Raw genomic sequence first — 23,621 nt, 5'->3', positions numbered from 1 at the left:
AGTCATCAACTTTTTTAACTCATATATATCCTGCTTTCCCCCCCCAATAGATCATGTACCTAGGTGCCGCAAATAACAATCTGTCATCTACAGCCTTGGCCTTCTTCCAGCAGTCCATTGAACATTATGGATTTTGGATTATGGATATCTCTGCGCCCAAGTAGCAGTGCTTCGCCTGTGCTTCCCCCTAATATAGTCCCAAGTCAATATCTGCCTAGGAAATCGCCTAGTGTTAATCTGCATCGCTATTTGTACTCGTTGTGAATACACAGGCCACAAGAAGTAATTAGGTGTTTAAAAAAAATAAAAATGAATCACTTTTACTCAGCACATGCTAGCTGGCAACAAAGGATTCCATTCATTAAGCTAAGTTAAGCTAGCACCGACCCTGTCAAACTAAAACAATGCATGCACTGAGACAAAAATGCATTTGCCCACCTATCTAAATGTAGGAAAGAAGGTGAATAAGCCCTATTTCAAAAAAACGGTGGAGTGTTCCTTTAAATGTAAGAAACTTATCCAAGATGATTATGACGATGATTACTATTATTTAACTGACGTTATGATTACAAATGCCTTTATCTGAATGTATTTTTATCCACCGGGATGACAGAATTGATGTCATTACGTGAGGACGTAAAATAACTGGTGAACTGTTTTTTTTTTTTTTTTTTTACGGCTTCATTGAAACGAACTGTCCGAAAGAACCGGTTCGCGGAAAAGAACCGGACTTCCCATCTCACCTCACTTCCTGTCCAGCTACTGTCCAATCCTAATAAAAGGCGAAAACGGCAAAAATATATAAATACACTTTAGACACTCGAAATTAATTTTTAATGTAGGCTACTTGTAACATGAATAAAGTACACTTTAATATCACTAATCAAGCATGTAATTAGTCCCGACACAGGCATACTTATACTAATACTTGAAGTTGGTCCAATTTAGTACACTAAATACACTTAAAGTTATGTTTTACTACAATTTAAGTACAACTAAAATAGGCTATACTTAGTACAAAATTAATTGTTTCAAAATAGCACACTTAAACGTTAATTAATCATTAACACACTTGAAGTATAGGCTACTGATAATTAGTCTGGCTGCAAGTATACTTAGCTTCTTTTTTTTTTTTTTTTTTACCAGGGTAAACACAGTTGTGCTGCTAGAAGTATATTTAGTTGATTACAATACATTATACATTCTGGTATACATTGGTCCACTTTTTGACTTATTTTGAAATGAAAATGTTGTGAAAGGATGGCCCAATCAGCCTGAAGTCATGTCTTATGTGTGCAACTTATAGCCTTGAGTTCTCAAAGTCTTGATTTTGTGAATGTGGTCACTAGTGCATCAAGTGATCCAGTGAAGGTCTGCTCTTTGAACACTTTCAGCAGTGAGTAAAATACAAAACCTGTGGTTACTTTTGTAAGGTGTTGTGTTTAGTTTATATAGACGTCACCTGACAAAAAATAAATTATACTTACAATATCACTACCCTGAACAGGCTGTTTCACACACACTAAATGCGGTCCACAAGACAAAATAACATAATTTACTCAAATTAACTGCTTTAAATGCTTTAGGCCTATGCTCAATACTGAGTATGATCAACCACCGTATGTTTTTAATAGTTGTTCATGAGTCTCTTGTTTGTCCTGACCAGTTAAATTGCTCACTGTTCTTCAGAAAGATCCTCCAGCTCCACTCTTTGGTTTTCCAGCATCGTCTGCATATTTCCAGCCCTTTCCAACAGTGGCTATAAATGGTTGAGATACAATTTTCACACAATTCAGCGACTCGAGAAGTCGGGGTGTGTAAATGTTTTGAACAGAATGATGTGTAAATTATTTTGTCCTCTGGAAAACCTTCTGAAGGGCAGTGCTAAATTACATAAGACCTGTTCAAAGATCTTTCATTTTAATGTAATACTGAATGCTTTTAAACTTCAGTGTCCCCTGGCACTTAAAGGGATAGTTCATCCAAAAATAAAAAATGGTCATCATTTACTCACCCTCAAGTTATTCTAAACCTAGATGAGTTTCTATCTTCTGCTGAACACAAATGATATTTGAAGAATTTTGGAAAGCAAACAGCAGCAGGCCCCCATTGACTTCCACTGTATTTTTCTTGCACGCTATGGAAGTCAATGGGGTCCAACATTCTACCCGAAAACTCATACAGGTTTGAAAACACCACGAAGGTGAGTAAATGATGACAATTTTCATTTTGGGTGAACTATTCCTTTAATGTAGCGTGTTGCTTTCACACAGTCATAGATTATCCAGGTAACGACACTTTTCAAGACTTTTGAACTGGTTCATTTTGTGTGAATTCATTTTTTTTTTGTGGACTATAAACATCAGTTATGGAAATAGCATATTTAGAGCAGTACCAAATAATCAAAATGCAATTTTTAGGATCTTTTTTTAATTATTAAAATTGAGCAGATTCTGCAAGGGGTGTGTAAACTTATTAATCACAGCTGAAGGTGAAGCAACATGTAGCAACAGTGTGTGGGTTTTTGTTATAGACTGTTCAGTCGTGACTGAATAGTAATCAAGTTGTTGATTATTCTTTTTTTTTTTTAAACCCAGAGTTCAATTTATCTTAATTCACAACTTTTCTAATTTTTTTCTATAACATATCGAACACAAAATTTATTCATGGTGTCAACGCTCTCAACAGCTCAATGGAACGAGTCATGTTAAAGTTGAAGTGTGTACTCTATGCAGCACCAAAATAATGTGTAAAAAATAACCAGCCATCAACCTACAAACACCGTTCTCTCTGCATATGAAGCTAGGATAGAATACAAGTTGCACACTTCATCTTTGATGTTGTTAAGACATTTTCTACCATTGAGCTTCTGTTGTCATTTTGCACAAACGTTTAATAAACCCATAAAGCTGAGAGGCTGAAGGAAGAAAGTAATGAGACACCGATCAAGATTCAACTTTAACCGGTCAGGCCAGAAACCTCTGATTATTAAACAGGCAAGACTTGCTGATTCTGATGCTATCATCACTACAAAAAGAAAGAAAAGAAAATCTTAATATTCCCACCACACAGCATGTTACATGATAGCACAAATTCATTTTCACTTGCAGAACTATTCTCAAATGAGGGCACACAGATTACACTCAATAAGATCATTTGTTATTTTTTACAATTTGCATGTATAACAAATAAACATTTAAAAAAAAAAAAAAGATTAGAATGATGTACAGTATTCTGCTGTGCACACCACTACATCCATGGATTCTGTCCAATGGGAGCTCCCGAGGCGGGACTGCTCATTGGTTGCTGCAGCTCATGGGGAGTGGTCAGGGACTGGGAGGAATTCTCATGAGTCCAGAAAAAAAAAAAGAAAAAAAAATAGAGGAGGAATGCTCAGCCTTGCGTGTGTGAATGTGTTCTGATGAAGGTAGAGAAGAAGACGACTCAGTTGCTGTAGATCTGTCCTTCGGGAGGCTGCGGCAGCTTCATGTTTTCTTTGCACATCATGAGTCGTCGCAGCTCCTGCAGGACCACGCGGATGCTGTAGGAGTTCTGCCACTTGGCCAGTGAGGACACAGCTCGCATATCAACCTGAGCCAATCAAAAGACATTTACACAATGCATTAACCAGCACAAAAAAGAGAGACAGAATTGGAATAGAGGAATGGGAATAAAGCAGAATCAGTTCATAGAGCTCTGGAAATTTCTAGTTTTTCCACTAGGAAGTCTCTCACATTAGTAATTAATGAGCACAGTAGTAATTAGGGGTGTCACAATATATCGCAATACAATGTGTCGTGGATAGTGCCGATATGTATCGTGGATAGTGCCGATATGTATCGCGGATAGTGCCGATATGTATCGCGGATAGTGCCGATATGTATCGCGGATAGTGCCGATATGTATCGCGGATAGTGCCGATATGTATCGTGGATAGTGCCGATATGTATCGTGGATAGTGCCGATATGTATCGTGGATAGTGCCGATATGTGACGATATGTATCGTGGATAGTGCCGATATGTATCGCGGATAGTGACGATATGTATCGCGGATAGTGACGATATGTGACGATATGTATCGTGGATAGTGCCGATATGTATCGCGGATAGTGCCGATATGTATCGCGGATAGTGCCGATATGTATCGCGGATAGTGCCGATATGTATCGCGGATAGTGCCGATATGTAACGATATGTATCGCGGATAGTGCCGATATGTATCGCGGATAGTGCCGATATGTATCGCGGATAGTGCCGATATGTATCGCGGATAGTGCCGATATGTATCGCGGATAGTGCCGATATGTATCGCGGATAGTGCCGATATGTATCGCGGATAGTGCCGATATGTATCGCGGATAGTGCCGATATGTATCGCGGATAGTGCCGATATGTATCGCGGATAGTGCCGATATGTATCGCGGATAGTGCCGATATGTATCGCGGATAGTGACGATATGTAACGATATGTATCGCGGATAGTGCCGATATGTATCGCGGATAGTGCCGATATGTATCGCGGATAGTGCCGATATGTATCGCGGATAGTGCCGATATGTATCGCGGATAGTGCCGATATGTATCGCGGATAGTGCCGATATGTATCGCGGATAGTGCCGATATGTATCGCGGATAGTGCCGATATGTATCGCGGATAGTGACGATATGTATCGCGGATAGTGACGATATGTGACGATATGTATCGTGGATAGTGCCGATATGTATCGTGGATAGTGCCGATATGTATCGTGGATAGTGCCGATATGTATCGTGGATAGTGCCGATATGTATCGTGGATAGTGCCGATATGTATCGCGGATAGTGCCGATATGTATCGCGGATAGTGCCGATATGTATCGCGGATAGTGCCGATATGTATCGCGGATAGTGCCGATATGTATCGCGGATAGATAGTGCCGATATGTATCGCGGATAGTTAGTGACGATATGTATCGCGGATAGTGCCGATATGTATCGCGGATAGTGCCGATATGTATCGCGGATAGTGCCGATATGTATCGCGGATAGTGCCGATATGTATCGCGGATAGTGCCGATATGTATCGCGGATAGTGCCGATATGTATCGCGGATAGTGCCGATATGTATCGCGGATAGTGACGATATGTATCGCGGATAGTGACGATATGTATCGTGGATAGTGACGATATGTGACGATATGTATCGTGGATAGTGCCGATATGTATCGTGGATAGTGACGATATGTATCGTGGATAGTTCACCCAAAATAAAAATTGCTGTGTGAGGAAAGAAATTCAAGATTACAGAGTTTTAGTGTCTTAAACTACTATATATAATGTTGAATATAATGTATAATAATGCATTGGGGGAATATTTGTGGGTCCTGATAATGCCAAATGTCTGATGTTACGAGTAAATGTGGCTTACGTTATTTTAAGTATATCTAGTCAGTGACAGTGCAAACATATTTGTCTAAAATAATCCTGTATTTTCAGCTTCAGAATCATGAATATTGTTATTCTGGTGTCGCTATTGTCCTGTGCTTTGGGTTTCCAGCACCAAGTCCAAGACTATTCATTTACACACAATGTAATACCAAATTTAGCATTTTTTGTTAACCTTTTATCATATGTCTTGGAGAAACAATAATATCGTATCGTGACACGAGGGTATTGTTACACCCCTAGTAGTAATCAAAAGTTAATATTAGTTATCCTCTATAGTTGCTGATGTTTTGCATAGTATCTATAGAGGGTATGCACATGACATCACAGTAGGCGGGGTCACAGTGTTTACGCCCACTGAGTGGCAGCACTGGCGTTCAGTGTAAACGCAGCGAAAAACACACAAAACAGTGGGATAGAGCTGTGCGATCGACTGTGCTAACGGATGCAACAAGAAATCTGAGCTATCTTTTTACAGACTGCCGAAAGCTACAGAACAGAGAAGCAAATGGATTGCGGCAATTCACAGAAACAACTGGATCCCGGTAGAGAAAAATGAACTGGTGTCATATTAGTGTTGTCACGATATACTGGAATTTCGAACTTCGATGCCAAAAAAAACCCCTCTGATTAACATGGAAAAGATACCTTTAATCACGTCGCGGTTCAAGCCACCTTTCCGCTGCACACGACATTCGCACGTGTGCATCGTGACATTATTTTTGAGTGTATTGGACCATAAATAAGATGCAAAAAAAAATTGCTAATTTTGGCACTTGTATGTCAGAGGCGGCTTTATTATGTGTGTGCGTTTCGGATGCGAATTATGAGCAATCCCACACCGAAATTCAGACCCGGTGTGGTGAACAAACGAGTCCTACTGAAGAGAAGAGTCCGAGCTTAGGACCCAAGCAATCCGATTGGTTCAAAGCACGTTTTATGGGTAATCGTAATGCCTGGTTACAAATCATACAAAATCACTTTATTATAGAAGACGTTTGTACTACGTTATAACGAGTCATTAATGTATTTAAACTTATATATAGTTTTTAACCGAAGTGTAGACTGTAAAATTAAACATTTCTCGTTGTTAGTGTGTGTTTTTTTATTTTTTTATAAATGAACAACATATTTGAGCTTCAAACAACTACATTCTCGACTGAGAAACTCTTAAAACTACATTTCATGACACAATAACAGTAGTATTTTTAAATTTCGCGGTCTTTCTCCTCTGCTATTGACGCAACTTGAGATTTTAAATATTAGCTATAGAATATATACAATTTACATATACAATATACAATTTAATTTAATCTTACCTTGCATATAGCAGAGGGATTTTGCATTCTACATAAAGCTACCACATAATAACACTAAAATAGTTCACGTTAGCTACAAGTTGCCGCGAGAACAGATTTAGATCAGGCATACTACTGGCATACTAATGGGGTCCTAAGCTCGGACTCATCTCTTCAATAGGACTCATTTGTTCACCACACCGGTCACACCAACACTATTTAACCGGAGTGAATGAGAGGAGGCATGTGCGCGTCAACCATAGACGGTAAAAAAAAAAAAAACTTATGGACATAGTGTCCGTGACGTCACCCGAGTGTTTTTGAAGCCCAAAGTGGGCGGAGCCGGCCCTCGCCATCTTGGCCGAGGCGGATTAGCTGAGGTGACGTGACGCTAACAGACAGCAGAAAAACGGCTAGTATTGAAAGAAGCGGCAATCCATCTGTCACTCAAGTGGCCACGCCCTTAATTATGCATTTTTTTCTGCTGTAAAGTTGGGCATTTTAACATGGGGGTCTATGGGATTGACTCTTTTGCAGCCTGTCTCTAGTGGCCAGACGATGAATTGCAGTTAAAGCCACTTCCATGTTGGTTTCAAGAGAAATAGGAAGGTTGCTGCTTGGTGTCCACCCGCTGTCGGAGAGGAGAGCAAGAAAGCGCAGCTGGTATCTGTGTGTCGATACTGCAGAGAGGAGTATTGGAATCATTTCTGTATTTTTTGACAACACTAGTTCATATATTGTAATGAAATATTTACCATCTAATATTCTACGTAACTGTAATTTAACATACATGGGTAATACATCTAATATAAAGCAACATGCAATTTATAAAGTCTAAAGTCTCCTGGCCCGCCCTCGACCTATAACCACAGGCTCTACTCTTCACCACAATGGTAATAACCCAAAATGGCACCATAACCACTTTCAACCCAAGCTATAACAGAGATGCCAACAGAACTCATACTATATTCATTTTGAGCAAAACCACACAACAAACACTTAATTCCATCATATCAAAGCATGCTGGGAAAATCAGATTTCCCTCTAATTGTTAATTGTCTAACTTGCTGTTTTTAAAAATCTAAATTATTGATATGGAATGAGTAATAATTGTAGTTTTTGAAATAGAATTCGTTAGTCAAATGCTAAATTATTTTTGTCAAATAAACGGACAATGTCAGTTTTAGACTAAATTACTATTGGGTTTTTTGGCAAACAATTGGTGTTTTGATTTTTCAAAAACAATCACCAAATGATTTTTTTTAGCAATTCAGAATAGCACAATATGATAAACAAGGGAATAATGAAATGCATTCATTATGAAGGTCCCACTGAGACATGCAGATGAGGAAGAACTGAAGTATTCAGTACTCGGTTTTACTTACCACACCATTTGAGTTATGCACTCCATTCAAGTTGATCTTCGTCACAAAGCGAACAAAAGGGGGTGTTTCTGGATATCTTGGTCCACATTCTACTCTGAGGCTGTACATCCTGTTCTCATAGATAGTCTGCAGGAATAAACAAATATAATTATTATAACAGGTTAATTTGAAAACTTTTTAAGACCTAGTAAAGAAAATTGAAGGGAACACAATATGTGTCCTCTAGATATAGGGAGAAACACAATGAGTCTAAAAATACAACTTTCAACAGATATCCATTACTTTTTAAATTAATTTTACAACTGCTCCCAAACGTTTGCCGTACCTCCTGAACACACTGCTGATCATCAGTAGTTTTGTCTTGTTTTCCAGTGCAATTGTGTAGAAATCCTTAAATCAATTTACTCGAGATGCAAAATGATAAAAATATGAAGTCTTGTGAAACTGATTAAAATGAAGTGAGTTTATGATTAAAGCAAGAACAGATATCTGCCAATGGGCTCAGCTTAATTCAAAGGGAACTCATTGGCAGATATTTGTACATGTTTTAAGTATAAACTCAGCTAATTTTGTTACATTTTTCAAGAAGACTTTTCAAAATTTGACATATTTGCATGGAAAGCAGGTCAAAAATACTGAGGAATAATCATTTTTTCCGATGCCATGACTATGCATTTAAGATTTTCTGCTTAGATTTATGACGTTAAGACCTGCAGAAACTCTAAAATGATATCACAATGATGACTGACTTTCATCAGCCTAGCGAACACAAAGAAACAAAAAACAAAGAAATAAACGTTGACCAATGAGGATGCCAGGTTTGGCCCTGTAATGGAGCAGGATTGGACACCCCTGGATTAGGTCTAATTTTATTTCCACCAAGGTCATGATGCCCCAAAAAGACTAAAACACAAGCTCTAGTGCAGTTCATGAACACTACATAGAAGTCAAGCATATGTGGGCCTTCTTCAGTTGATGAGTGTGTTGGATTGCTACTGCTCTGCATAGTAAAACATTTAATGATTCTAGTCCCACTACAATTCTATGAATGATTTATATTATTAGTTAAATACAATACTAGTATTTTAGTAATGTCTTAACAAGTGTATCACATTTATTACAACAAAATGGGATCCTAAGTAATTACTTTGTTATGTGTATGCTTGGGTTTTTTGGGACAACCAAAGTCGGGGTTCTTGGTTTATTTTGAGTTGTATTTGATAGCTTCTGCTAAATGATTAAATGTAAATTGTTTATGATCAAATGTAACAGAAAAAACATTGATAATAATGCACTTGCACACACCCGGTCTGTAAAACATAAACTACTGCTACCAATATGAAGATAAGACTGGCCAAACGTGACATCAGACATAAGCTACAGTCACAATTTCGATTTAATTGCCATAAAATTGGCAGAAAGCCTTCTGTGTGAACGCAAACCAGAGCCAGAACGCTAGAAAACTTTACAGCCGAGAAACATTACCAAGATTAATCCGGAAATGCATCTAGGTGAACAAGAGCCAGAGGAAATGCTAGGAAGTGTGTGTTGTAGCGATGACACCATAGTTAGTTGCCATAATATTAATAATAATAATGGTAGCACTTTAACCTGGTCCCCCTGTATGTACTTATTACAGTAATTAACTGTGTGATAACTAGGTACTAATCCAGAACCTACCCCTAAACTTAACCTTGACCCATATAAGGTAAATATATTATCCAGTACTTTCTTAGGAAAGTACACGTACTGTAAAAAAGTGTAACCATAATTATAATAATAATAATATTTGATAGCACTTTTCCAAAACCCAAGGTCGCTTTACAAAGTTAGATTTCAAGAAGAAAAAAAAAACAGATCATGGACCAAGAGCTGAAGAATAATATACAGAGAATAAATGTGTTTTTAAAAGAAAGAAGCTTTACGGATGTCTTGAGGAAGAGCCTTCACTAACACTAAAGACCAGGCCCCGTAGTGACTAAACTACATTTGAGTCATTAACAATCCAGCACTAGACCTTAAGGAGTGAACAGGGGAGATAAGGTTGAAGTCATTCAGACAGACATGAAGGACCAAGGTTAAGAAGTGCTTTGTAAGAGAGGGTTAGTATCTTGAAGTCGATACATGAGGAAACCGGAAGCCAGTGAAGGTTATGTAGAATCGAAGCGATAGGCTCATTCTTTCTCTTGTGATCAAACGGGATGCAGAGTTTTGAAAATACTGTAGTCGAATGCGAGAGATATTACGTAGATTAAGTATCAGTATCAGAATAGTTTTATTTAAAGCCATGTCAGCATCTGTGGCGCTTACATAGATTAAAAAAGCTGATGTTGAAAAAAAAGTGGCTGTTGGAATTTGAAATGATACAAACTTTCAACAATTACACATGTATAAACCATATTTCACATGAAATGATGTCACCCAATTATAGGAATGGGCGTTTACATTGAAGTCTTAAAAGGACAAAGGAGACACACCCCATTTAAACGAAGTGTTCAAACCAGACAGTCAACAAAACAGGCAAGAAAATGGCCATTTATTTCTAAATTGTGACTGTTTTTGATTAACAAAATTATAAGTGGACTTCAGAGAACATTTTAAAAAGTGTAATTCATGACACATTATAATATTAAATTCTTGTGATAGTGAATTCAATACACATTTGCAATCATGCTACTATTCGAGAAAAACAGCAATCTTGCATTTTGGGCCATTCTCACAGGCTAGATCACGCAGTGAAAGTGTGAGCTCTGAATGCACGCTCGCAGTCGTCTACTCTGAAGGCGTGTTTGGGTTTTTAGAAAATAAGTGACATGCTTGATAATGTCAGCTGGCACATTGTTAAAACAACAATTACCATATTATCATAGATGATGCATATCGCACACCCCTACATCAAAGTGTATTAATGTGCCTTAGTTTTTCCCCTCAGTAATATTGTTATTGGCATATTCGGTTCTTTTCAGAGTCATGCACATTGCATTTTCTAATAGAATAAACAGAGACCTCTTGTTTTTGAGTAGAAAGATCTGAAAGGCTAAAAATATGATAGCCTTATTCATGCACAAGAATATGCATCTAAACATTTGAATTAAATAGAGCCCAGGAAGCTGGTAGAACTGACCCTCGGGGGTCCGATGATCATTCCTCTCCAGCGGGTGAGGGTCATGTCCTCGTCGTCTTCCAGACCCCAGCTCACTGTCCCATCTCCAACACCTTTCTGACCCTCCTCGAGCTCCTCCAGCAGCCGAAAGTTACGGGGGACTTTCACGCCTGTGAAAACACACACAATCGCATGAACATCTGCTGCTGCAATAATGTTCAAAACAGATACGGCTTCTTCTCGCTGATATAGAAACTCTATGGGTCAGAATATTTTACATATGGCTGGAAATGTAATCTTTTTGAAGAGTTTTATATCAAATAGGCCTGGTTTCACAGACAGGGCTCAGATTACACCAGGATTAGGCCATCGAAGTCGCTTTTTTTTATATAAACATGGGTTAGAAAAAACATCTTGAGACAAAACAATGACACTGATATATTTTAAGATATATCAATGCAAGATGCTTTCGGTTAAAACAGCTCAAACATGCATTTTAGTCTGGGACTGGATTAAGTCTTGTCTGTGAAACCAGGCAATAGTTTTCTAAATCAGCCAAAGCAAAAGATAATTCCCTATTATACGGTCTTTTCTCTGTCAATTGTTCAGAGAGTCATGAAACCATAAGGCAAATGGCAAAAGGTAAAGCACAGTTGTGTTTACCCTTAAAGTCAGTGAGCTTGATTTCCTGAAGGTGAGCTTAAAGAATGGCCTGATTTTGACTAACAAACACTGGATTAAGAACAAAGACTCAGTTGAGCATGATACCGATAATGAAACCAGGAAGTGCAGTCCCAAAGATATTTGTTTTTAAATTGGACTGCAAACCAGTAATGTTAGTATATCTATAGAGGATTGGTGAGGACTAGGTGGTAGTTAGAAGCTCAGATTTGATCAACTGTGGTACTTAGCCTGAAATGTATGCCGTTAAAAACACGAGACGCACAAAAGGTCAAGAGATGCGTTTTTTTGTTAAAGGTGCATTGCGCAAGTCTCTGAGTTTTTGCAGAACTATGCCCCCTTCTGGCGACACGCGAAACTGCAACCAGAGTTGTGCACGCGGTTACGTGGCGTTTGCGTTGGGGTTTGGGATGAACTAGAAGCCGGTCTCTTTGAATCCATCTTCTACTTTTGCAAAAGTCGCTTGAGTTGTCTTCGCTGATGCGGATAATGGCGGCGAATACACAAACCTGCCAGACATAGCCAGGTGAGCGTGAACGCGCATGACGTCACGCCCAGTCGATTCCGTCCCGAATCCCTCTTATTTATTTTACTGTACAGGATTATAGAGGCAATCGCAGTGATCATAGAAGGGCTCATTCAGCCCATCAGGCAATTGTTTAAGCATGTATGGGTTAGAAAAACGGGTATTTTTAACATGAAAAGTTGCTTAATGCACCTTTAAAGTTGAACAACTTTTAGGCTAACTTGTGCGCCACGTTTTTTTATTGAATGCCGTGTCATGCGCGAGACGCTGCAAAAGACGCGAGCGCACCGGTTAAAGACGTCCGTCTGGCATGAGTTTACATTGAAAAACAATGGAAAAGTAGAGCAGTGGTGTTCGGCGTTTCTATTTATTTTTCCCGTGTAAAGTGCTTGTGAAAAAGCTATAAGCTACGATGAACCAAAGCAACCGGACCCACAACTTTGATTTGAAGACAAAACGTATTTGAAAATCTGAAAAAAAAAGGAACAATACTGTGTACTTGACGTGGCTTTAGTGAGAGCACTGCACTGCAAATGACAATCAAATAGAAAATGATAGAGAACTATAAAACTATTGATGAAGATATGTTGATCGTGTATATAGGAACAATGTTTTACATTGATTGCAATATACACAAACATTTAAATAGTTTATAGTACAGCATAAGTAGACTATTACATCATTTGCAGTGCTTTATGCGGGCGGGAGGCGCTAAAAAAGGAGCAAGTTATTTTGGTGTAATTTCCTTGACGTAGTTCTCTAATTGGTGGAGATTGATTTAGCAGAATCATTGCAATTTTATCATTGATTAACAACCTGGGGGCTTAGTCTGTCTTTATTGGTTTATCTTTAAAATGTAATTCCCTTATGGAGAAAGTGAATGGCAGTTGAACACATAAACAAATAATACTATTAGCTCCCAATAATAAAAAAAAAAACTGAGTAAAATAACAAGCATATTGTGCATATGCTGTGTCAAAAAAAATTCTCATATGTGTATGTATGTATGTATAATATATATATATAAAGTCAGTTGTGTGCTACAAACCACTGAGCTAAGGGGTGTGACGACTGAGAAAATTATAATTATAGAGAAAAGGTTTTCAACCAGAGGTCTGCAAAGCAACTGACATTTGAATGGACATTAAAACAATTATATAGGCGGATAATTAATGTTAGATATTGTGCTTAAACGGAAGAGGTAATGAAGTGATAGGTTTCCAATTTTGGGTCCCCTGTCTGTAAAGATCACAGAAGTCAATGGCTGTGCCTCAAATGAACGATCTGCCTAACGTTACCTACACCGCACTTTGGTAAACGTATTCTTAAACCTAACGATCTGCCAACCTAGAAAGCACTTATAAAACATCACTGGCGTTCAATAACGTACTCGGAAGGCGTCTTTGATACACAGAACTGCAGTCTAGCTAGGCGGCTCAGCAGGTTTTGTGACACAGCCTGTGTATTGTGTTGTTTCCCTATCATGACGCTGCAGTTGAATAAGCTACATGGCTAACCAACAGAAAAGGCAGATTACATTAAAAACCTGTTGTACTTTCACCCCTATACATCAATAACCATGTATCTGAATCTTAAGCTACTTAAAACTGGCTAAAACATAAACTCCATCGACATTAAACGCGACAAATGCTACGGATTTGACAGGCTAATGCTGTGCAAACACACCCACATGAATGCTGAGACCCTAAACACAGCAACACGAGTGAATACTTCAATGAAAGTATACTTTTTACGCGATTTACCTTATCATAACACTCGCTGTGCATACTAAAGAAAGAAATAATCTAATACAACAGCAGTTTTTCATAAATTTACCTGATCCGGCGGCGGCCGCCATCTTGTTGCTCAGCAGCGGGGACGCGCGCCAACAGTGAACAATCGCCTCATGAATTATGCAAGTGAATAATCACTGAACCTGGATATTGAAGTTCTCTCTGGTGCGTTTATTGCTCGTCATATGCTCCTGAATCTAGTACATTTCTTAAATAATTGCTGATGTAAAATGTATATTTTTATTGTAGGTTTTGTTTTCAATGTATACAGTGAATCAGCAGAGTTTGTTTACATAATAGACTGTATAAAAAAAAAAAAAAAAAAAAAAAAGGTTTACATCATCTGAGCTTAGAAGTAGCCAAGTAGGCCTAACAATGTAGTTTAAGGTCTCGTCAAATCTTTTTTGATATGTCAAGATCTTTGTTCAACATCAGATCCAAAACTAAGGTTCAAAGGAGAGCTAACCTTCAACCCCAGGAAATAATCATATTAAATTATTAGATAATATTATTATGTGTAAACATACATTTACAAATATATATATATATATATATATATATATATATATATATACAGAGGGAATCAGAAATCCATTGCACCGTTCCGATGTAAAATATGGAGAACTTTGAACAAGTGATTTAATTTATTTTATTTTGCTCAAAACTGCTAATCCAAGGGTCTTCAATCGGGGGTCCGCATCGGTACTCCAATTAATGTTTGATCACAAATAATTTTTTGTTAAAATAATTAAAATAAAACATGTGTATAAAACATCACAAAGTCAACTTTAAGCACCCTGAAACGAAAGTAAGAGCACCCTCAGTTGATACTGTAATAATATAATATTGGCGAAACAGATTTGGCAAACACTCCCATTCTATTTTTGAGTTCTGGAGAAATGGCGAAATGTTCCTATTTGCAGCGTGTTTTTACAGCGGTGAGAAATGTAGCCAATCACAGACATGTTTGATGATCTCTTGAACGCAATGTCCAATCAGAGGTGTTTAAGTTAGAATCCACTCACCGCTCAAAACGCCTGAGTTTTTGTTCGGTGACGAGTTTTGGTTACTCTATGGTTTGGTTACAGACACGATGTAAGTAAGATATTCATTATGCAGTAATGGAGACAACATTATTGATTTAAATCGCTTTTTAATTGTTTTTAGTGATTGTAAAGTGTACGCTGTTTCGTGCTTTCATAAAAGTATTGTTTTTATGCTGCAAAGAGGACCGATGACCAATTACACGTTTAAAGTTTTGGAAGTGACATCTACACATAAATACAGAATTCATTCTCGAAACTGACATAGTGATAACTAGCACGGGACAAAAATATTACGTCTGATCAAGGTCTAAATATAGGCTATAGATACGTGCAATGTAAATGCAGACAAATTTTTATAAATTCGCATCAATACATTTTTTAAATTCCATTCCAATTATTTGTAAAACCAATGACTTTTAAATAATCTTAAATTGATTATAAATTGATAATCTCATTGCTATTCTTGTTATGGTGGAGCCGTTGCTACACATTATCTGCTCTTTACTAGAGAACACGCACTCATTTCACATAAGATTTATCTGACAGTCAAATTAAATTGTGCATTTTTAATAAACGTGTTGCTAAAGTTCAGGCAAATGCATAATTGTCCATCTGATTAATAAAAATAAAAAATGTATGACTGCAAATCCAATAAAATAATTTACAACTGCAAACAACAAATGATTGTTTATTATGATGCATACATCTCAATTTATCTCTATAAATCTATCTCAAAACTATAAAAGTCCAAAGATGAAGACGAGTCAAAAGGTTCCGATACGAGCGTATTTAATATTAAATCAAACAGACTACAAATAATCCACAAGGCATAACAGCATGCACGTAACAGTGAACTGAGGAAACACAGGAACTTAAGTATACAATGAGAAGAAGAGACTCAAATATGAACAGCTGTGATGATTAAATGAATATCCAACAAACAAGTGGCAGGAAACATGAACAAAGACAACAGGAAATAATGACAAACAAACTAAAATTCCATGAAAATGAAGTTTGTGACAGATATGTTAATGCATTTTATGTAAGTAGTCTGCTATACTGTTATATAGATCTCACTGATTAACATTTTAGGCCATATAAATAATAACTGCTCCAAATTGCTATTTTTGCTCAGTTTGGGCCTCTGAATAAAATAGTAAGCATATTTTATAAATGAGGCCCCGGGTGCGCACCGAACAAGCGGACTAAGACACATCACATTTTCTATGGGTCTGCTTCCAAACAAACCCTGGTGCAGTTCGACTGAAATATGAATGCAGCACAAACCAGACATCTAAATGAACCAAAAACAGGATATGATTGTATCGATTATGTCCAGTTTTGGTTTCGTTTTCACTTCGTTCTGTTCCTGTTTTGCCTGCCTTATAGGGGCTGTTTACACGACACCGTTTTCAACTAAAAACGGAAAACCTTTTATGCGTTTTGCAACATAAAAGGCAAACCTTTGAAAACGGGTTTCAAAGTGCAACTTCTTGAATACGACTGGACACACTTACAATCTCCGTGTAAACTACAAAAACGTGAATCTGTGAAAGCGGTGACGTCATGCATGTGTATTATGTGTTTAGTCTATAAGCTGTTTTTTTTCCAAAGCAAAGGATACTGATATCAACAGTAAGTAAGGGGGGCATACAGTAACAAGTGAAAAATTACACAAATAACACAATATAACATTTTATCATCATGAAAAATTCAAGGTTCCCTACAACAGACTTAAAGGAACTGTATGTAAGATTGTGGCCAAAACTGGTACTGCAATCACTTTCAAATTACTGTAGAGCAGTGTATCCCCTCCCCCTCCCCCCGACTCGAGGTTGCCAGATAGGCTGCAGGATCCAGCAGGAACGTAGGCTGACACGTTTGTAGCTGCAGCTGTGGTAACTATCCGTGTAAACTACAAAAACGTGAATCTGTGAAAGCGGTGACGTCATGCATGTGTATTATGTGTTTAGTCTATAAGCTGTTTTTTTTTTTCAAAGTAAAGGATACTGATATCAACAGTAAGTAAGGGGGGCATACAGTAACAAGTGAAGCTGTTAAGCTGTGGTAACTAGAGCTGAGCTGGTGTTGCGACCTAGAAGTATAGAAGTATTGTTTTATAATTTTATAATTTCATAATGGGTATATGTTTAGAATTCTGTAAGGGAAAGCATTATAATTTCATTGTAATTTCATTTGATAAATATTCTGGATATTATTCGGGTATATGTTACTGAGAGGTGAAAGTTCAGTTACGATGATGTCATCAGCCAGCGCACGCGCAGAAGGGGGAGAAACAGAGACGAGTGAAGTGATCGTCTAAAATATCACTGATGCATGAAGATTTTGTGTTGCTTTGTGTAAAAAAATAATTCCAACAGAACTGGCAAAATAAAGTTGCAAAAGAGAAGACGGAGTCTGTTTTAAGGGTGCAACACTGGCAACCCGGATGCTGAAACACAATTGACTTCGTGATTGGTAGATAGGTGGAGGGTAGTAGTGATGGGCATTCCGGCTCTTTTTCGTGAGCCGGCTCGTTTGACTCGGCTCACTGAAAAGAGCCGGCTCTTTTTGACTCACAAACGGCTCTTTAAAAATATATGTTTTAACTCGCTGAAAGTCCACCGCACAACTGTGCAACGTGAATATTCACATTTTTAATTGTCCATAACAACCCAAAAACGTGTCTGCTTGCCTTGCACATCTAATTAATGGGCAAAGTTATGACTGACTATTTTTCTTACCTTCTTTTTTTATTTTTTATGTGGATGTTATTGTAGAAGTTTAGCTCTTGCGTTCTTCTGAACATCTTGCCCGATGTCATTTCTGAGTCATATCAGACCATAATCTGTCTCTCTTTTAAATGCCTATTCCATGAGTGGTAGGCTACGACTGGCTGTTTTAAAATATAACTAATATCTAACCAAAATAACAAAATAACCCAGGCAGTCTCATCTAAGAGACGTTTAGGCCTCCTCCAATAGTGCTGACAGCTGGGCTCATAGCTTGCAGGTTTGCTTAGTGGCAAACTTTTTTCATTTGACTGGTTCGATCAACCGCCACCCGCCCGAATTTAATTAAAATATTTTTTTTTTTGTCACGTCATCCGCCCGATCCGCGGTTTATCCGCATCTCTAGTGTGTGTGTGTGTGTGTGTGTGTGAGTTAGCTAGCTCGGCCCTCCCTCATGCAGTTTAATTGGTTGACAACGTCGCGTGTATGATTGACAGGAACAGAATGTGAGGCTGATCAGACAGTCGAAACAAATGTGTGTGCGCCTTTAGGCCTATATAATGATGTTTTTGTTGGTTTTTGAATTAGTCAATTATTTTAAATACAATTAAAATCATTCATTATTTCATTATTAGCCTACATAATAATTGAATTTCTATAGGCTATATTTTTAAAAATAGAGTCGGCTCTTCAGATATGCGAGCCGGCTCCCGTCGTTCACCTACAAGAGCCGGCTCTTAGATCCGACTCATTCGCGAACGACCCATCACTAGAGGGTAGGGCTTCAGGCCAAAACACAAGATGACAACATCAACATCAGTTGAGGGCTGCAACTTCACTTTTTAAGTGACAATATCCTGGCCGGACTACTGTTGTCAGTGATATAAGTATTTGAAATGAACATGATTTCTTAATGTCTAGTGACATATCAGGGCCATTTTATGATTAATTGAAATACATTTCTTACATACAGCTCCTTTAAGGATGTTTTCGAAGCCTTTGTGACATTTTCTTAAAGGAAGTATAAAGGGACTTTATATCACAGGAGAACATTCTAGAATTGGGATTACAGTGAATGTTTCTGGCTTTGTGAAGATGAAATTTACCCAGAAGACAAAGTAATACTGTAGTAAAAGAATGCGTAGGCTATGTGCGCAGGCGCGTAGTGTTTCTTTACAAAGTGACATCGCCAACTACTTGTCTTGACATGCATAATACAGCGTTGTTAGTTGTTTTCACAGATCCGTGTGAACGGGGTTTTTGATAACAAAGATAAAAGATAAAAACGTTTCAGTTTTTAGTACATAGCTGTCGTGTAAACGAACCCTCAGTTCAATTAGTTTCCTTGGCTGTTGAACAGTTTCCACACCTGTTCCATTTGATCCTTGATTACAATCCCCATGAATTTAAAGGTGCAGTATGTGAGATTGACAGCTAGTGGTTGAAATAGGTACTGCAGTCCAAATTCAAAATATCAGAGATCGTTGTTTCCCCCGCCCCCTCCTCAGACTCGACGCTCACGCAAGTTGCCAGACTGAGGACACGCAACAGGAATGAGCGCAATTGACACTATGAAACTTACTTACTCGTAAGTTGATGAGTTGATTTATTGATTTATGAGTTGGATAGATACCGAGGCTTTTTAGGTCGGGTCTGCGATCTCTTACTAAGTTTGTTCGCTGGCTGCAATACGCTGTGGTGGCGAAATACTATTGGGTAAATCGGCAATGTGCGATATCGCACAGACCAAAACAAAAACAGACATTTCAACACGGAAAGTACTTTTCAAAGTAAAATAACTGGCTGTAGAAGTGTTTTTCAGAGAAACGAATATGTGAATTCAGGATGTTTCCTAAATATCTGCAAACACATTATGGTATTTTTATGCTTTAGTACAGTCAAAAACTTACATACAGCACCTTTAAAGGCACACTATGCAGTTTCCGTTTTTCTCAAACAGTGACCCCTAGAGTCGCTGTGGAGTACTTGTATTTAACGTTACTGTCGTAAATACCACTCACGCAGAGCCGTCGTTTTCTTTTCCTTGACTCTTCCGACCGCGCTTTCTTCGTCGACTCTGCCATGATTCACATCTGAAATGCGTGCTAGTGTCTTCCATAGAGGCTGCTTCATGTTGTTGATGTATGTGACGTCGTGCCGTAAAGCAAGTCGAGATTCTCGCAAGATTTGTCGGGGCACCACCTCTCAAACTTGCATGGTTTTGCCAGCGGCGTCCCCGCCATGCTTTGCTATCGGGATGATTCGCCCTACTACGAGTTCGTTTACCATCGAAATGAGTTTGAAGCTGTTATGTTAAGGTACAAATCTTGCATAGTGTGCCTTTAAGCCCTGTGTTTTGTTCAGTTTTTTTGTCTGGTATTGTCTGTGTTAATGTGGTTGTGTTTAAGTTTTCTCCTGCTATCTCCTGAGTGTTTCTGATGTGGATTTATTAAAAACTACTTTTGTTAATCATCTCCTTCGATGTATGCGCTTTACTACAACCACCCATGACAATGATGTCATAAGAGACAACGTTATAAAGACAGCATGCTTAAGCATACCTGTTTTTTTCTCATTATAGGAGCTACATTACAGTTTGGTACAGGCGTCAGAACCGTCGTCTTCTTGCAGCAGATCTTTGTTTGTGTGTGTGTGACGGAGCTCTTTTAACTTTTTCTTCAATACACTGTTATTTTAACACAGTGCTTGAAAAGCAATTTCACACTTTGATTACATTATATACATGTTTATGATTAGCCTATGTTTCACAGTTATGTCTTCACATCCAATTCTTGTACCAAATCAGATGGTTTTATTGTAAAAAAAAAAAATAATAACTATAATTGACATGATTTTTTTTACACATTTATTTTACCTAGAAACTAAAGGATCCATTTACAGGTTTTCTCAATTGCTAAAACACAATTTCTGAAACCTTGCTCCATTTTCTGAAAACATTAAACACAAAACCTCATCTTCAAGCACTATTCACAAAACCTCTGACTCCTCTTGCAAAATTAAACTTAAGCCTCAAAACAGTTTTACCTGTGTTCAAAATCAAACACTGCTCTCAAATCATAAACAAAGTGATCAAAATGATATACACTATATCAAGCAGTCAGAAAACAATACACCAAAAAATAGAAAACACATTGTTCAAAACATATAGTTCTCGAAAGATATCTATGGACTGCTATTCTGTTACACCTTACTGTACCATCAAAAAGTTCAGGGAGAAGTACATTTTTAATCTCAAAACAAATTTCATATGTTTCCGTCATTGTCTTTTGATGAACGAAAACATGTTCTATCATAGTAGCTCAATTTTTTTTTTTTGTTCTTCCTCCTCCTTGTACGTCTATTTTTACAGTTCTGTACCCTGCATCTCACAAACTTGTCCTTTGTCTCTGTGATACTGTAATTCTTGTTCTTTTTGATATGAACCTGCAACCAGTCAAAATCTATTGAGCAGTCAGTACTGTTACAGTTTTTGCCCGTTGCTTGAACACTATAGACACATGCTTAAGCCAAAGTAACATAACTTGAAGTTGTTGTTACTATACCTTAAACAAAGTGTAACCATACCTTAAACAAAAGCGCTGCTTTGCACTTTAGTTGCAATTCTGCAACACACTTGCTCCTAGACACTACACACTATTTCATACATAAGACACTTAGTTGAAAAATGAAATCTCAGGGTACCATTGGGAAAACACATCTATTCAAAATACAACACACATTGGTTAATTGAAAAGACGTAGACACACATCTGAAAATACTTACTTACAAAACTGACCACCAATCAGCCAGCTACAAAAAGGCCTCAGTTAAGCCATTTTGAGAACTTTGCAAGCATGGAGGCCGGGAGAGCTAGAGGCAGAGGAAGAAGACAGACAGACAGACAGACAGACAGAGAGAGAAAGAGAGGAGGACGTGGTCGAAGAGGCCACGCAAGGACCATTATTTCGGATGACATAAGAGCAACTTTGGTGGACCATGTCATAAACCATGGCCTGACTATGAGGGAAGCTGGGCAGAGAGTCTATCCTAATCTAAGCCGTTTCATCCATAATAAGGACATTCCGACTGGAAAATGGGTATGTCTTCAACGCTCTACTCTACTCAGACTGTATCTAGAGTATTTACAGTACTGTACCATATCACGTTACTGTATCACATGTATTGTATTCCAGGGTGGCTAATGCTCCTTTTCCAACAAAAGTGGTAGTTTTGTGAAACATACCGTGATAACGTGTTGAGATGTTTCAGTACTGTGTATGGTAAATACAGTAAAGTTCAGTATACACAGTACTGTAAAAAAGAAGCAAACGAGAACAATTTGTGGTTGCATTTTTCTACAGAATGGCTAGAAGACCTACTGGGGGTGGACGCCAACGCCTGTTCACCCGACGGCAGGAACTTGCCATAGTGAACCTAGTCAGAGCAAACAATGTCTCCACCAGCTACAGCAACAAATACTTGCAGACAGGCAAGTATTCAACAACATAAATCGAGTAAGCATTACAACTATCAGACTCATCTTGGTAAAGCACCATGAAGCATGAAACCTTGGTAAAGCACAACATGACCATGAAGCAATTGTACAGGGTCCCATTTGAGAGGAACAGTGTCAGGGTCAAAGAACTTCGACATGTATATGTACAGGTAAGTGTTTCAGTCCTTTACATTTACAATAAAGAATGGGTGCAGTCCAGTAATAGATGAATGTGTACCACTGGATTAGTACCACATAGATACATTCAGAAAGCTACACAGGTACCTGTGTGGTGGGGTGGGTCGGTTCTGTATGTGTAGTAGTGTAGGTGTGTGCTTTGAGTAAAGCCATCCACAATATGTATTTTTTGTTACAGAGAATCTTGGACATGGATGGAGCTTCCCAGCCGCATGAATGTATTTACATTGACGAGGCTGGATTCAACCTTAGCAGAAACAGATGACGGGGACGTAATATAATTGGCCAAAGGGCACGGAAATATCACATTGTGTGCTGCCATAAGTCTTCGAGGGCTACTGCACCATCATGCCAAACTGGGTCCCTATAATGCGCAACACATAACTTCATGATGCAGTTGTACAGGATGGACCAGAGCAGCCCAGGTTTGATGTTGTCTGGGATAATGTTAGTTTCCATCGGGCTGCTCTGGTCCAGAACTGGTTCACCAACCATGATCAATTTGAAGTTGTGTACTTGCCCCCTCACTCGCCATTTCTAAATCCTATAGAGGATTTTTTTTTCCGCTTGGAGATGGCGCGTATATGACCGCCAACCACATGCCCGTATGCCTCTTCTGCAGGCAATGGAACAGGCCTGCGGAGACATTGAGGTGAGGTCAATCCAGGGATGGATTCGGCACACAAGGGGATATTTTCCCCGATGCTTAGCGAGAGAAGACATTGCTTGTGATGTTGATGAGATCGTGTGGCCAGACCCCAACAGACGGCAGGATCCATAAGCCCACTTGCGCACAATTGTGTTTTTCTGTGTTTACAGTAGTGTATTAACTGAATTTACTGTACTGTAAAATATACTACTGTAATGTAATGATTTTGAATTCAGTATTTCATTTTTTGGTTGTTGTGAAAACATGCCCTCCTTGGAACTGAATAAAAA

At 38.3% G+C, this 23,621-nt stretch overlaps 1 protein-coding gene and 1 long non-coding RNA gene across 2 annotated transcripts; one reads left to right on the top strand and one right to left on the bottom strand.

Annotated features, from left to right (window-relative positions):
- Nucleotides 1–2,221: 2,221 nt before the first annotated feature.
- Nucleotides 2,222–14,394, bottom strand: ube2v1 (ubiquitin-conjugating enzyme E2 variant 1). Its single transcript, XM_084394399.1, has 4 exons — nt 14,255–14,394; nt 11,233–11,381; nt 8,109–8,234; nt 2,222–3,591 (listed from the first exon to the last, which is right to left on the bottom strand). The coding sequence occupies exons 1-4, from the start codon at nt 14,274–14,276 to the stop codon at nt 3,445–3,447; spliced, it is 444 nt and encodes a 147-aa protein (XP_084250525.1). The 5' UTR covers nt 14,277–14,394; the 3' UTR covers nt 2,222–3,444.
- A 1,637-nt stretch (nt 14,395–16,031) lies between these two features.
- Nucleotides 16,032–20,827, top strand: LOC311282016. Its single transcript, XR_014625872.1, has 3 exons — nt 16,032–17,165; nt 17,686–17,756; nt 18,770–20,827. It is a non-coding gene; the product is annotated as an uncharacterized lncRNA (long non-coding RNA).
- Nucleotides 20,828–23,621: the final 2,794 nt, after the last annotated feature.

Source organism: Rutilus rutilus, assembly GCF_951802725.1.
Source record: "Rutilus rutilus genome assembly, chromosome: 22".
NCBI classification, from domain to species: Eukaryota; Metazoa; Chordata; class Actinopteri; order Cypriniformes; family Leuciscidae; genus Rutilus; species Rutilus rutilus.
This window is presented reverse-complemented; position numbering and strand designations above follow the sequence as displayed.